Raw genomic sequence first — 17,182 nt, 5'->3', positions numbered from 1 at the left:
TGCTATTTCGTAGTATAAATAGTACAGAAACATAAATATAAATAATATATATATATATATATATACCCACACACAGAGTACTAAGCATATTGACAAAAAAAAAGACACGAGTTTATTACCTATTAAAGATTTAAATAAATTATAACTGAATGAACTTAAAACAAATTTTTGAAAAATTTAAATAGATCAGAGCTGCTTGCCCATGACTGAAACTGGAGGGCTCTAATTAAATTAAAACAATTTGACACCTATTAAACACTAAATGCGTAAACACGATACTCTCCTGCCTAAGCTTTGGGGCCCTCGCCTCCAACAACTCACCATTTGCCATTATTTGTAACCAATCGTTGTGTAGCAGACACATTCCTTAGATGGTGTTCAAACTGTAAGCTAATGTATTTTATACAACAATAACCTACATATCTAGAACAAAGAATAGAATCTCAACTTAACGCCGGCTTTGGACGAAGATTTCAATTTCCAAATTAAACTCAGTTTCTGAAAGTTAATATTGCAAGCAAAACCAGGGGCATTAATTCTAGATAAACGAAATGATTTTAGGAAGGGATTGATAAAGAAACATAGGAGCAGCACAATCAGCATACTCCAATAACCAAAGAAAAGTTGATACATGACATCTACTATAATTTATTCACACTTACACATATATCAATTGATTTGTTCAAAGCACAGATGCGTCCTTGCCTAAAAGATATACAAAGACCAGCCATGCAGCTGATGGCCTAGATGGTAGAAAGGAAACTTTTCATACATTAAAACTACGCGTACAGAAATAAGGACAGTGACTATTCAAATTACAAACCATATCTTACATTTACAAACACTTCCAGCCACAAATTAAAAAAAAAAATGTATATGGAGTTCTGGAAAGAATGCCTACCACGTACCTTCATTTGTCCGTCTTGTCAGGTTTCTTTCAATCTTTTACCGGTCCTCTCCCTTTCAATCTTTTCTCGTTCCTCTCCCCTGTCCTTTCCATTTTTGGGGTTCAGATGAGTTGTTTTGATTAGTATTTGGTTAGTTTGGTATGCAAGCATCCATCGCCAAATGGATTTGCATGATTTGAGAAAAATTGCAGTTAGATTAAATTTGTTCAACAACACTTGGAAAACCCGTCAAAACTATGGTCATGCAAAAATGGAAATCCCTTTGTGCAGTGATTAGGAGTCATGTGATTCTTGGTCCATCAAAATTACCCGCTGCTTACCACTGTCTGAGCGGAGACTATCTACCTTATTATATCCTATCTGCAATCAGATAACAAAGACAAAAACTCAGAATAAAGAAAGCACGTGTATAGACTTTCAGACAAACAGAAGTCAAACAATTCCAAGATAGACAGGTGATTACCTCCACTGAACTGTCAGGCGAGAACCACTTCAATAGCACACCAAGGTGCACTACGGCAGGAATAAGCTTGAAAAGTAGAGGAGTTGTTACCTGTGGAATGGGCAAAGAAATTATAAATGGGACTATTTATTATTGCTTTACAATGATAGTTATAGTGTTGTGCCACTGACTTTAAATCATAGAAACTGGTTGCAATTTATGGTCCTTAGATTTCAAGTTATTTACTGAAAGATACTTCCCGAAATTGTAGATACAGAGCTTGGGGCAGCTTACAAAAGTTAGCCCGGAATTTGCCTAACTCATTTTGTGTTATTGGATAAAAGAGCATTCACTTTTTGTGTTATTAGTAAATTTGTGTACTGGCAAAACCATTGTGTTTCAAGGTCTATTATCAAATAGGAGTAGGGGGCAAAAATTAATACAAAAGCTAATTTAAGGTTGCTTTATCTTTCACCAAGACAGAATATTTATACCCCAATGAGTCAAAAGTATACGCCAAAGAGAAAGGTAAGAGCTTCCACCCAGAATAAAGTTCGTATAAATTTGGTTCATGAAAATTCATCATGGATCAAAGACAAAATAACACTACGAAGACCAAGGGTCAGTTTTGGAATCTAGTAACTGATAATTCAAACTAAAGAGAACAATATGATACCAGACTAAGAGCTGTGGTCCCAAGAAGCAGCAGATATAATTTACCCTGAAATTAATCAAATATTAGAATCCATAATAGCCAGTGATACTTTCAAATTTAAGCTTTATTTTTCAAGTTACATCACGAGTAGAAGTGAAAATGAATTGAGCTAGTCCCAGCTTAAGCTTGGCTAAATAAGAAATTGAGCCTATTTTCTTGGCTAATCTATAGCTCACAAGCTACTCAAGCTTAACAAGTCAACATAGAGCTTTGTGTAAATTTTAGTTGAATATTCTTAGCTCAAATTTCTAACCTAATATGAATGATTTTTTAATATATTTCAATAAATATAATTGTCAAACCAAGAATAAAATTAAATGCTAAGATTTATTAAATTAAGTATAATAATAATTTTAATATTATTTAATATGTGTTCGTATGTCTATAAATCAAGTTGGCTTTTCAGCTACTGAATCAAACAAGTGAGAGCTTAAGCTAGATTCATTTGCCAAAATTTTCAACTCAGTAGTTAAATCGAGATACAAGAAGGTTCAAGAGTAGCTTGACTCACTACTAGTTCTAGCCCTATCACCAAGTCTAAGCTCTACCAATTTAGCTATATAACTACCATTTTTATCCTATGGTCAACTTTAGAAATCTTTAAACAATTGAACTTAATTACCATAGTTAGATAAATCCTTCGTCACTAACCTCAACTAGATGGAGGTTTGAAGCACGACTTAGAAGAACAAAAGCAAACTCTCCTATCTGTGCCATCGACATTCCAACCTACATGTTCATGATTTCATGTATTTAAATCAGTGAGGGGGAAAGAACAGTACCTAACCAACAAATTCTGAAAAGAAGCTTACAAGTATTGAGGTCTTGTTGTTGTAACCAAATCCTTTCACAACAGATGCAATTATGATTGTTTTTATAACAATCACCAATATTACAGATGCTACCAAAATATCAACATGGTTCCAGAGAAAATGAACATGAATCAGCATTCCAATGCTGGCAAGGAAAAGAGCAGCAAAAAGATTGCGAATAGGTTCAATCTGAAAAGTAAATAAACAAGAGGTCAAACTTCTTCCGTATCTTACCATCAAATATTACAGACTTCTAGTTCAGATTATAGGTTCATGAAATAATAGGAAAATTTGTCAATTTTCATTGACAAATAGGAATCAGATTGTTGAGAAGGAAATTATACTAAAAAATGCCATGAATGTATTGACATAAGCATTTTCCAGTTTGTATATAGTCTTACTTGCTCTAGTGTATGTTGAGCCAGATCAGTGGTTGCAATCATCACTCCAGCGGCAAAGGAACCTAATTCTAGACTTAGTCCCAGCTTATCGCTACACTGCAAATATAAAAAGTAAAGAGATTCATGTGTGGGTAACAGTAAGTTGATTAATCAACAGAACAAGCATATATTATCTGAGTAGAAGTTGGAATGCAAAAGCAGGAGAAAAAAAACACAACCAAACACTCAATCACGATGAATATGGAAGTTTCTGCTGAGACAAAGAAAGATAATCTTTTCCTCGATTTTGCAAACGACCATTACATCCGTTTTTACTAAATTTATTTCCTACATACAAAGATTCCTTTTAGCTCATCTGTTTCCTAGGATTAAACAAGGCAGAAATATCCTTTCCGATGGTTCAAAAACAAAATTAGTGCTGTAATTAAGCATGTAGAAAATGGAAGTTCTATAAATAATAAATCCTCAATTACAGCCGTTAATAACAGATTAATGTGATTCTTAATTTGTACAAGCTAAAAAAGGAATTCAAATATATACAATTATTAGGCAAATTCTATTGATCAAATAAATTAGAGCTGTCAAAACGGGTAACCCGGCCCGACCCGTCCCACCACGGGTTGGTGGGCTAAACGAGTTGGCTCGTTGACTCACTTAATTAACTTTTTTTTCACCCTCTTCTCAGATTCTTATAACATGTTACTTTGATCAATTAATTTGAAACAGTAATAATTGGACCAATTGATATAAAAGAAAATGAAACAAAAAAAATATATTGTTATATATATTCTAAGCTATCAAGCATAAAAAATTGCCAATTTAATTTAATGAGGCATACACAACCGTCTGACCAAGAAACTACATATAGCCGTTAACAAAAGTATATAGCACAAGATAAAACGTCATGCTTGTAGATAGTGTAAAAACAAGATAAAACAAATGATATATTCCTGAATTATCCAATCTATAATATTATCCATCTATTAAATTGGAGTCCTAAATGGATAAATCCACAATATTATGCTCTCTTGAAGCATCTTATTTTTTATCTCCATCTATAATATTATCCAATCTATAATCTTAGGGTTTTATTTGCAGAGGGGGTAAAGGTTGTGCATTTTGAATAATTAATTTAATTAATTTGATTTCAATAAAAAAAAATAGGATTTGAATAATTAATTTAATTAAAAAAAATATATGGGTTGGTGAGCCAACCCGACCCACCACGGGTTCAACCCGTGTGAGCCGGGTTCTTAGCGAGCCGGGTCAAAATTGGCTCGCATCAAAATTTTTTGCATTTTTTTCCAACCCAACCCGGCTCAAACTCGTGGTGAGCCGGGTTGGCTCACGGGTTTCAACCCATTTTGACAGCACTAAAATAAATGGAAACAATAATAATGAATCCCTGACTAACGTCATATACATCTTTCTTCCTATTATAAAAACACATGAAGAACAAAGCATTTCAAATAGAAACACAAATTTGGAAGAGAACAAACCCAGGCTACTAGCAAGCAGAATGCAACAGACGCCAATTGATAGAGCTCATTTGTCTGCACAAACAAGGTTATCAATTATCATTGAACCACTAAAGATAGTCAAACAAAAGTGCATAGCTAATTAGCCATAAGATGGAAATAAATAATTAAACAATTACATATTTATTTTCACAAATTCTTCCTGCCAATATTGTTGAGAAGGAAAAAATAAGTAATCACTTCCACAGGTAAGATTTTATTATTAAAGAGGGATAGTAGTATGAACCTGTGATGAGAGGCTTATCATCAGTTTAAGTAACCATGGAAGGCAAGTGCGAGACAATATAGTCAGAACAGAGAGGAAAGCAATCAAAGTCACCAACCTGGATTAGGAAAGGTGTATAATGTTATGCTTATGCTGGATAAAGCTCTAGGTTAGAGACTAAATAAAATCTTCCACAAAATGCCAAACAGACAAAGTGCCAAGCTGAAAAATCTAAATAAACATTGGGATATATTTATGGAAAAATGACTGAAAAGAAGACAGCAGTGAAAAAGTGTATAGAGCCTAAAAGTGTCTTATCAGAGATCGACTGGGAAGGAGACAATCAAAACCCAAACTAATCGTGCTAATCACGTTCTAGGGGTGTCAAATACATGGATGGGATAAACTTTTGAATTCATTTATAGTGGATGGGTTAGAAATAAACTGTTAAACCATATCTATGATCCATTATATTTGTATTAAAACCTCCATTTTAAAGCTAAAAATATTAAACTCAACCAAGAACCATTTCTGATGGATGAATATTCAACCCATCAATTTAAAGTATATTATATTTTAGTTTTCGAAAAAGTACTTTTAAAATAAAGTTCAATATGTATTCACATTCGTGAGCCAAAATACAAAATTCAAAACTCTTCCCTTAAATAGCCATGCTCAATCAATGAACTCTAGACTACTAGATCCAATAGTATCATCAATTCTAATCCAACCAATCCATCAATTTTATACTTTTATACTCCGATGGATTGGTTAGATTTATACATGGATGTATTCAATGATATGGTTAGAAGCTAAATGAAATACATTTTCACCCTTACCATGTTTGTGGAAATAACCAACTGACAATATGGACAGATGCAAAGACAGAACTAGGAACCAAATTATTCAAATAGAGAGGAGGGACCAGAAGTGAATACAGAGGGAATGTTGGGAGAGATCAAGCACTCTCAAATAGCATAGGTTATATTGTTCTCTGCATTTTCTCATCCAACAATACTTTGTATAACAGAGGATTAATATCAGTTCTGTTTAAAGATATCATACAGTTTGTATTCATCTTTATTTGTGTATGTGCCTGATGTACAACCTGCCACTATTATTATATGTATGTAAGAATCTTCATGCCATTTACTAATTTTAAAAATGACAGCGTAAATTAGAAAATGGAAAGCTGCCTTAATTGAGGTCTGCCGTAACTTGCCTTAATTACAGTCTCTTTTGGGGCTGTTTTAATTGCATACACAAGGGTGGTGTCAATCCCACATCAACTAGATATATGACTTAAATATAACTTATTTGGGCAATATTTGCTTACAGACTGGTTTTGGGATTCGTGTTAAGTCCCAAAGTCTAAATTCTAAATGAAATCAGAGTCTACATTCATTGTTTGGACAAACGACGTGCATTGTCAAACTCAAGACCCATAGCTTTAGGTATGAGAAGATATGTTGGAAAGCCACCTTAATCACAACCTCAGAAGTGGTGTTTAGTTCCATCTTAACTAGAGATATAGCTTAAATAAAGTCTGTTAAACTTTAGTTGAGCTGAGTCAGTCCCTAAGCCAAATTCTATGAGTAACCTTTTCTTGCTTTAGATAATCTATTAATTTTCTATAACTTTATTGTTTGACTGTTGCAGTAATACATTAATACATAGTCCCCTCTGTCCTTCTCGAGAACATCAACTGTGGTTTTTCTAGTTTGAGCACACTTCCACCTGTAATTTTACCCTTTTCTTTTATTTTCTTTTTTCAGATTTCCCACATTTCTATATTCTTTTAATGACTCAAACTACACAATATATACTTCAGAAACTAAGCAATAAGCTTAAGTGGAGATAACTTAAGCATAAATTTTATGAAAAACTTCCTGCTTTCGGTTCTATTTACAAGACCCAATTAAACAATTCACTAGATTATGGAAATTAGTTAATTTAGTAGCATTCAATTTTCTTATTTATATATTTTTACAGAATTACCCCTAACAATAATGAGACATACTCTTATATTTTTTTCAAAATAATTTTATTAGTGTTAGCTGTTTTAATTTCTCTCATCATTAATATATTTATTGCTTTAGCTTTTATTGGCTATGCATGTGAATAGCCAGAGTGATATTTTAACTATTTTAATCTCTCATCATTAATATAGAACTCAGGAAAATGACAAATAATTAAGCTTATTGTAGTGAAAAAAAATTAATACAGGAACTTTCTAGATTAATTATTATTAAAAGGACAAAGTCACACCTCTAATTTGGTTAATATTAAAAGGGAGTAGAGGGGGCATTTAATAATCATGCCATTTCAAAAGACAAAAATGCATTTCCATTGGGCGAGCCATAATAAGTAGAAAAAACTACCAAAGATGGACGCTTAATGGAAATATCAGTTCAATCCTAAGACTCAGATGTTCTACACTTACAGCTTGGTCATTGATAACACTCCTTGAAAAACACCTGAGGTGCCACCCAGAACTGGAAGCAATGCAAAGAGCAATCCAACAGCACAATCCTTTAAGAAAAAGGAGCAGAATTAATACAGCATTCTACTGACATTTATAGTCTCTATGGGTAAAATAGTGAGCAAAGAATAATATGTGGACACAACAAAGAAAAAGAAAAGATAATTCACAAGCAACCACTGACTAAGTACCTGTAAAATAAGGGTCCCAATTGTGACTTGTCCATGAAGCGCATTAGTGGTGTTCTTTTCCATCAAAAACTTCAGGACCTAAACAAAAAAACAGTGGATAAGAAACTAAAAACTACTTACACAATGAGAAGTTCAAAAGTGTTTTAAAGTTAGATGGAATCAGATTGGTTGTATTGATATACCACTGCTGTTGAAGACATGGAAAGGAAAGCACCAACAAAAACCCCTTCTGAAGCTTTACCACCACATAGCTGCAAAATAGCATTCAATCAGAGCTGCAGCATTCAGAAAGTCATATGCCAAAGTTGACTGATGTAAAAGATAATTAAACTAAAACGCTTCTAGCCCATTAACATTCACTAAAACTGCAATACAAAACAACTAAATTATAGAAGAGAGAATAAAGAGACAAAATGAACATAACTTCCCTTTTTGACTAAATTATTATGTTCATTTTCTACTTCCGTATAATGCTGCTACTATTTTTCCATCTATGTCATCAGCATATGGATTCTTTAAAATTCTGAAGGGAACATATCCCCAATGGAAGATAAAGAAATTCAGGACAGTTGAGAAAAATTAGATTATAGAAACTGATTCTTGATTAGTATACCCATGAATTATTTCCACAATTCAAGTACATGGCAGCAGCTTCAACCTACAAAATTTGTCATTCCTGGGGAATTCAAGTGGAATTTGATTTTCCCAAAATAAACACATTATTCAACCAACATGTATACTAAATTTAAGATTAACTTATGAAACAAGCCATTTAGTTTGAAAATTGGTATTTTTTGTATTTAAAAAAGATAAGAGCTACATTATATAATTAATAGACAAGGTAGCAAAAAAGTCATATGAATCTTGCGTAAGTATGTCTATAAAGGACAACTACAAGATCCAAGAGTTACTTGTTTTGTTAGTGATTGGCTTTCCACATTATTAATCTATACAATGATACAAGAATAACAATAAACGAGATTTCAGATATTGGGTGAATCACATTTATAAAACATACCGATACAGTAAGTCCACACATGCACATAAATAGAAAAATCTGAAGTAGACCTCCAAGAACAGCAACAGCTCGAACAACTCGAAGCTGCAATCATATAGGAAAAATCACAGTAATCAGAGCTAATTAAAACATAAACAGAAATAAGATAGAGAAAATATGAGAAAACAGAAAACAAGCCAACCTTTGTTGTGGAGAACTCGAGGCCCAATGCAAAAAGAAGAAATATTACACCAAACTGTGCCACTGTTTCCACCTACATATTTGAACAAAGTTTCTTTTATTAAATACTTAAATAGTTTCCTATTTAACTAGAATTTTCTTTTTGGTGATAGTACATTTGTTTTTTCCTTTGATTAAATTGTTTCCATATTCAAATAGGGATTAGGACTGTATACCGCATAGACTGTACATCATATCATAACAAATAAAAATAGTAGCCAAAAGGACTTTATAGGACACAACCAACTTGAAGAGACGAACTGCATCTTGGATGCCCCATAAAGAAGAAAGTTCAGTGGATCACTTTTGATAAGGATTCAGACCATCAACCTGACGCAACAAAGCTGTAGATGGCTTGAAAAGATGATAGTGTAAAAGTTATATCACAAATTATGTGATTCTATGATTCTATAAGCCACAAATAACAAAAGGGTGACTCAAACGCTACATGATCAAAGACAATCTCAGGACAAGGAGGATGAACTGCATCTTGGATGTCCCCCTAATGAAGAAAGCTCAATGCATTCAGACAATCAACTTGATACCATTAAGTTGTAGCATAAAATGACAGTGTAAAAGTTAGCAATATACAAATTATTTGTGATTCTATAAGCCACAAATAACAAGAGGGAACTAGAACTCTACATCATGAAGACATTCCTTGGGACAAGGAGGGGATAACAATGGTTTAGCATCATCATTGGAAAGGCAGAGACCATATAACCTGATAACCACATATTTCAAAAATTTAGGGATCCTATAATACTAACCATATTATATGCAAGCTTAGAAAGTAATACTAATATGCTGATAGTCAAGTTTGTCAATCAGAGTAATGTATAATTTTAGTTGGGGTAATTGAGTAATTCTAGCATTCTGCAACATTAATTTTCGGTGTAAAGAACAATGCATAACTTTCCCACTATATACATGTGCTATTAGTTTTAACACCTTCGTCATTTGACTTGAGAAAATAAAAAAAGAATATATTTTAAGGAGCTTGTGTAAGTCTCTCTTAGGTTCTCATATTTAGATAGAGTAATTTAAGGCATGATGAAAGAGAAACGATTGAAAAACAAGAAAAGACACCTCTATGACCATAGGTATAGAAAGGTACAACTCAAAATCACTTTTCCATAAAGGCTATTCTAGCATTCCCCCTCAAGTTAGAGCATAAAATTTGTATGTATCAAGCTTGAAAGAAATAAATTTAATTTGAAATCCTCTCAAGGATTTTGTTAACACTTCTGCAAGTTGATCATTAAATCTGATAAACTGCATACAAAATTCCTTAAACAACAACTTCTCTTGTGAATAAAATGATACTCGATTCTAGGTGTTTGGTCCTCTCATGGAACATAGGAATGGAAGCAATGTTGAAAGTTACTTGATTATCACAATACATCTTCATTTGTTGATTCACAATTATAGTTCTCTGAGGAACTATTTTACCCACACAAGTTCACAAGTGAGAGACATCATTGCCCTACATTCAACTTCAGCATGAGCTAACTAACAACAACTGTGAAAGACAACTTGGGTCTAGTAATAGCAAGATAAATAAGTTTTCCAACAAGTCTTTTACATCTTTCTAGGTCAAAGAAAAAATCACCATGTTCTTCTATTAATTTCACATTTGGGTCCATCGAACTATCTATTGGTTTACCATCAATCATATTTCATTTGAGAAATTACATTACCTTACTTGGATTGGCTACTTCAATGCTCAAATAATGAGACATAACAAATCTTTAGTCTAAAAATGATTGCACAAGTGTTTCTTTAGCTGAAATTTCTAGTAATATCTTGCAATGACTATATCATCAACATACACTACTAAGTAAAAACATTTTTCAAGGGAGCTATGACGGTAAAAACTTAAACAACCTGCACTGCGTTTCAACCCAAAGGTTTGAACAATATGGCAAATTTCCCAAACCAAGAACATGAACATTGTTTGAGACCATAGAAAAATGACCAAATTTACAAACCAAACCAGATTCCCCTGAAAGCAACAAACCTAGGAGGTTGTTCCCTCTAGACTTCCTCCTTTAAATCACCATGAAGAAAAACATTTATGTAATATCCAATTGAAACAAATAACAAATTGCTGTCATGGCAAAGAAAAGGCGAACAACAATTATTTTGGCCATAAGAGAGATATTACCACTATAATCAAAGTCACAGACCTGAGTATATCCATTGCCCATCAATCTAGCTTTGAAGCGATCAACTTCACCATTGGGTCCAACTTTAATTGCATAAACATAACAACATCCAATTGTTTTCTTCCTAGATAGAAGAACTAACTCTCGTGTGCTATTATGTTCAAGAACTTGCATTTCAATAATTATGGCATGTGGCAATCAAGGATAACGAAGTGCTTCATTCATATTTTTAGGAATTGTAATGGACCACAAAGAGAAGACAAAAGGAAAAAAAACGGAAAGAAACAATCTATGATAGCTGAGAAAATTGTTATTTATAGGATGTGGATTATGGGTAGACCGAGTACCTTTTCAAATAACAATGTGCCAACTTGAATAGTCACTATCAAAAGTTGTGCTATTGAGTGATAATTAAGAAGGAATTGAAGAGGAGTCACCTTGGAGCATTGGTATGTAATAAGAGGTGGTGATGATGGTTTGAGTGGAATCTAGATGGGATTTATGTGGTCAAGAGCAAGAGGAACAAATGACTCATTTAATGGCATAGGTAGGACTTGGAACGAATGAACATCATCTCGTAAAGAAGGAGGGAACAAGGGAGTCTGTACAAAAAAATCGACATTAGCAAACATGTAGCACCTCTTGGTTTTATAAGAGTAAAATTGATACCCTTTTGAAAGCAAAAATATTCCAAGAGACATTTGATGGCTCAGGCTAAGCGCTAAACCAAACCTGAAGACGTATCATGAACGAAACAAACACAACCAAAAGCAAAGGGAGAAATATGAAAACATGGCTTGGGCCCCTAAATATCACAATGAATGATAAAAAAAAAAGACAAGATTACATCTTGATTCAAATTACTTAGGAAAAGATCCAACATGTTTTCCCAATTAACATGACTCACATTCTAAGGCTTAAAGTTCTAGTAAGTTGAGGAACCATTTTCCCTAATTTTGACAAGTGAAGATCATGTAAAAGCTTAGGAGATGGGGATGAAAAACAAGACACAAACGATGTAGTTCCACATAAATATAAGCCTTAAAATGCATATCCTTTGTTAATCAATTGACTTGTACCACATTCCTATATAACAAAAGGTTACTAAACAATTTAATGACTTGGTAATCGACTTAAAGAAATAAGATTGAAGGGACATGCATCAAATAGTCTAAATATTCCTCCTCAAAATAATTTGATTCAACTTGTCTAGTTAAGAAAGTCGTGGACGAGTAATAGTTTTCTTGGGTATGGCTCCTTTTCTTACTATACATGCACTCACGACATCCTCTACCACCACATCCTTTTCTAATGCCAGGGCCTCCTCTTCCACATGTAGATACCATAACAAAGAAGGCTAAGTGGATTCTTGAAATTTTCCACCTTTCAGACCTTGAACATGAAGAAGTCGATTTGTTAAGCTTTCCATGATTGGAACTTCTTGAATTGTTAAAATCTTATTCCTAATATGATCAAAATCTAGATTTATTGCTGGAAGGATCATCACCATTTATAATTTGTCCAGCTTCTTAATTTCTTCTAAGGTATAAGCTTCTAAGAACATCTTCAATTCTTTCAACAACTGATTGCCCTTCAGCCATAAAAGACATCATATCATGATTTGTCTATATAAGGATGCCACTTGTGGGCAGAAGCTGAATGCCATTTGCAAACAAATTTTAGGCCTTCTTCCAAAAGCATATGCATATTCTGAAAGTTTTGGAGGTTCCCAGTATATTGGGCCCCAATTGTCACAATAAAGCATAGAGTTGAAAATCCAACTTTTGCTATTGTGTAGTATTTTATAATGAGATCTTACTAACAACTTTTTCCAAGTGATCACCAAACCCTAGTCCAAGAAACCAAAGTTCAAAGATGTTATACATGTAATTTTTTCCATTAAGCTTTTTTGACGTAATGATGAGAAAACCTGAAAAATAGTGTTGGCACAAAAAGCATTTTTGACCAAAAAAGATGGGTAAAACAGGAACTCTACAAAGAGAAAAGGGGAGGCAAACAACCAACCAGCGGGGTGGAATAAGACATAAGCAGAGGATGGCAAACCCAATCACAGCAGTGCAGCGTCACCTCAGTGGCTGAAAGGCAACACATGGGCAACACACACAGGTCAGAGATGGCGGTGTGTAAGGTAGTCTATGCCTTGGACCAGCGAGGTTGGTCATCATTCAAAGAGACACTCCAGATATGTTGTTTGCTGGAGCAAACTGTGACAGTTGGCAACAGCAAATGGTGGCCAGACAACATTTTCTTCACCAGACCAAAAAAAATAAGTACACAAGCAAAGCGGGTTGTTCCCGCTTTAATACCAACTCGAGGGAACAAAAAGAAAATATATTTTAGAGTTTGTAAGAGTTTTTCCGAGGATTTCATATTTCTATATAAGATGTAGATTAGTTTGAGATACAGAGAGAAAAATAGTAGGAAACAAGTAATGTAGGACTATAGGTACAAAGAGGTACCTATTTTGAGCCTATTTTAAAACTATTCTAACAATTCAATTAACGCTTGCACATAACATATAAAAAAAGTATATGAAAATGAAATTCAACTGAGCCAAAAATATAACACCAAAAAAACAGAGACAATATTTTTAGATAAAAGACATTAATTGATTTTTCCAGCTACCTGCACCATTTCACTGACGAAGTTAAAGCCGCCAGGACCAACTATGGAGCCAGCTAGAAGATATCCGGTTATCACCTGCCAATCAATACTGAGTTACTGTCAGAGTTAACAGAAATTATACTTCAGTAGACCCTATGTCTGCATTAGTCAAGAATGAAGTTAGAATAAAGATGTTCAGACCGGTTGTCCAGCAAAAGCAAATGCAACGCCCCCACAAGTTGCTGAAACAATAGCAACTACCAGGTCTGAAATCAATCTATATGGCAATAATAAAAGTTTTCGTAAGTAATAAAATCCATTTTAAGCCAAAAAGACATGATCAAAATATACTTACCGTAAATCTAGCTGGAGCACGGGATACTTGGATTTAAAGTTAGAAATGATAAAGACATTGTCCTGAAAGAAGATGAATAATTTATACACTTTAAATTTGCAAAACTCAATGTAATGTCAACAACAATAACAAACCCAGAGTTGAGCTGTCTCACCTTCCGATCTATCAACATTGGGGTATCCTCACCTCTATTGAATACATGATGTAGTTGAAATGACCTGTAAGTTTAGAAAAACAAATTATAACTAAATCATGCATTAAAGACACCACATTGTCCAACAAATGAAGTAACAAATTATGTACTTTTCATCCTTTGTGTCATTCTTGTTTGGTGTGACTCGTGCCACAGTTTCCAGAACAGCCTGATCCACAAACAAGGAAAGTGAACTCAGTATACCATGACACTAAGAGAGGGCATAATACACAGGTGCCACGGATGCATATTGGTAGAACAACAAAGGTAGATTCACACTAACTAAAAGCTACAAGACTATAAACTCAAAGCATATAACAAAAAAAAAGGGCCAACTCAACCGTGTCATTCAAATTTAAGACCTCTTATATATCAATTTACTGCATTTACTACATATTAAAAGAGTGAATCTGGCTGAACCCATATCAGTTCTTCATTTTTTTGCTTTTTCTCATTTCCTCACTTTTTCTGTTGATGTCGTGGTTATAGTATTGTGGGACTTTAAAGGGATAACGAGAGAAACATGCGGGAGTGGCAGCAAACAAAAAAGGCACTATACGTAAAGATGAAAAAAACCAGTTAATAACAGAGGAGGCACCAAATCGAAGAGCAAATTGCATGACATGTAGTAATATCTCTAACACTTCCATTGGCAACTGAGTTAAATGGCAGCGACATGTGATCCATTTTGTAACTGACTTCAGTTGCTAAAATAAGCCACTCTTGGTGGCATATTATTATTATTGTTATTAATCAATTATAATTATGATTGCTACATGCTTAATATGACCAACCGGCGACTAGTCTTAAATTAAACACTATACCACTGCTAAAGGCAAAATACTAACCTGTTGTTCTGCTACACTGTTGTTGAAACTTCCCGGATCAGCCGCTGCAAACACGAAGAGGCAAAAGAAAAACAAACTAAACATTAAATCAGCTTCTGAAATTCTTCAATTCTAAATCCTAGTCGTGAAAAACAAAATTCAAGCACATGTAAAAGCACTAACGAATCTCTAAAACAAGAGCCAAAAAATAAATAAAATCATAAAATGCAGCAACAAGGTCGACGTGACTTGAATTTGAATGAATCAGGCACTTAACAAGGGTTTATGTCGATAGATCAGGAACAAAAACACTACGAATGCTCTTGTAGAGTAAACGGAAACCGCAAATTCAGTTTCTCAGTAGCGGAAACGAAAATGAAAAGCGAATAAAAAAATTGAACGGCAAGAGCAGAAAAGCCAAGAATCCAGAATCCAGAACCTTCGTTCTGGTCGTTCTCGGTGAACTCGTGCTCCAGCGCGCGATCAATTATGTCGGCAAAGCTTCCTTCACGAGGTCGCGAGAGAGAGACGTTGGACTCGGTCGCGTTGGCGAGTTCGATCTGATCCGACTCGGTAGGCCGAATAGCAAGCGAGGAATGAGGAAGCAGAAGGAGCGAGTGGAGCATAACGAGCAGGACAGGCACCAGCAGCACGAAGTGACTGTCGCCGCAGCACGGGGACGGAGACGGTGATTTTCTCAACGACATTGCTCCGCCGGCACTCGTTAGCAGGTGGCGGTGCGAGTTCGGATGACGGCGACCGTTGGCCGGAGAGTGACGGTGGCGAAGAGCGAGAGTTGAGAAGTGTGAGAAAAACTAGACCAAAGAAGACGGAGTGAACGAGTTTGAAGTGGTGATTGGTGAAGAGTCAAGTTGCAGTGTTCATTAATTATTTTCATTATAATCAATTATTGTTGTTATTAATAATTAATTAATTAGTATGTTTTGAATGTCGTTTTGACGGTGGTAGCCTTCTGTCTTTTTCTTCTTTTCTAAATTTTTCCTTTTTTGTATAATTTTTTTTCAGAAATTTATTTATTTTTATTTAACTTATCTCTGAAAGGAGAAAGAAAATAATTTACGTAATTATTAATTTTTTTTTAAAGAAAATTGTTAAGATTAGTATAGGACAGAAGTATGATTTTAATAAAAAAAAAATGAGGGTATTTACTTTAAATGTTATAAGTACATTTTTTTTGTACCTATACTCTTATTTTATGATAAATAAAATTTATTTTAATTTTATTAAAATAAATCAAATTTACTTTTTATAAAAAAGACAAGATCAAAATTCATTCAATAATAAAGTATAATCAAAATGTTGTTAATATGTGTTTTTATTCTAATGTAATAATAGTATTTAAAAAATATTAAAGTTTTGCAAATTTAATACATCCATACTCAATTTGACATAATTTTTTTCTAACAAAAGAAAAATAAAAGGAAAGTGATTGTAGTATAAAGAAAGTAAATAAAAAAATCAAAATCTAATATAACAATTTAAGGACCATGTAGATATTTGATTTGTACTTTATAAATATAATATTAAATGAAGTTTTATAATGTTAATACACACTAACATTTTTTTCTTACCTTCGACTACTTTATATATGCAAACAATTCCGTTTATATTTTGTAATCTAACAAGTTAAAGAAAATATATAATTTCATGATTCTATTATGATGGAAATAATTAATTTTAGAGAAATCAAAATCCAACCTAGTAATTTAATCTAAGAAAGAAAAAAATTAATTGTTTAATATTTTTTCAAATATTGCGAACAAATATTTTACCAATTTTAGAGATAAATAAGTGCATCTAAAGTAAAACAATATAATAAGCAAAAAACTACAGATGTTTTTGTCATTCAATAAACGTTTTCATAACTAACCTTTTTATTCATGAAATAGTGGTGGCAACTATCATAATTGAACAAAAATCAAAGGTTATTTTAAAAGTAAAAAAAATGAGAAATATTTTTAAAATTGAAAATATTAGTTAACAATATAAATCTGAAGTGAAATCACTTTGTAATAACAATTTTAGGTTATATTTTGAAATTTTAATTCAATGTCTAAAATGT

The 17,182-nt window shown here is 33.4% G+C and overlaps 1 protein-coding gene across 1 annotated transcript; it reads right to left on the bottom strand.

The window, feature by feature from the left end:
• Positions 1–610: 610 nt before the first annotated feature.
• On the bottom strand, positions 611–15,971 carry LOC108338493 (K(+) efflux antiporter 6). Its single transcript, XM_017575402.2, has 20 exons — positions 15,539–15,971; positions 15,121–15,164; positions 14,383–14,441; positions 14,234–14,297; positions 14,080–14,141; positions 13,926–14,001; positions 13,746–13,820; positions 8,894–8,965; positions 8,713–8,796; positions 7,877–7,945; positions 7,695–7,772; positions 7,465–7,553; positions 5,043–5,139; positions 4,778–4,831; positions 3,279–3,374; positions 2,878–3,066; positions 2,717–2,794; positions 2,027–2,071; positions 1,372–1,461; positions 611–1,268 (listed from the first exon to the last, which is right to left on the bottom strand). The coding sequence occupies exons 1-20, from the start codon at positions 15,804–15,806 to the stop codon at positions 1,182–1,184; spliced, it is 1,776 nt and encodes a 591-aa protein (XP_017430891.1). The 5' UTR covers positions 15,807–15,971; the 3' UTR covers positions 611–1,181.
• Between the last annotated feature and the right edge of the window lie 1,211 nt (positions 15,972–17,182).

Source organism: Vigna angularis, chromosome 7 (genome assembly GCF_016808095.1).
Source record: "Vigna angularis cultivar LongXiaoDou No.4 chromosome 7, ASM1680809v1, whole genome shotgun sequence".
Taxonomy (NCBI): Eukaryota; Viridiplantae; Streptophyta; class Magnoliopsida; order Fabales; family Fabaceae; genus Vigna; species Vigna angularis.
Note: the sequence above shows the minus strand (reverse complement) of the source record. Positions and strands in the feature narration are given on the sequence as shown.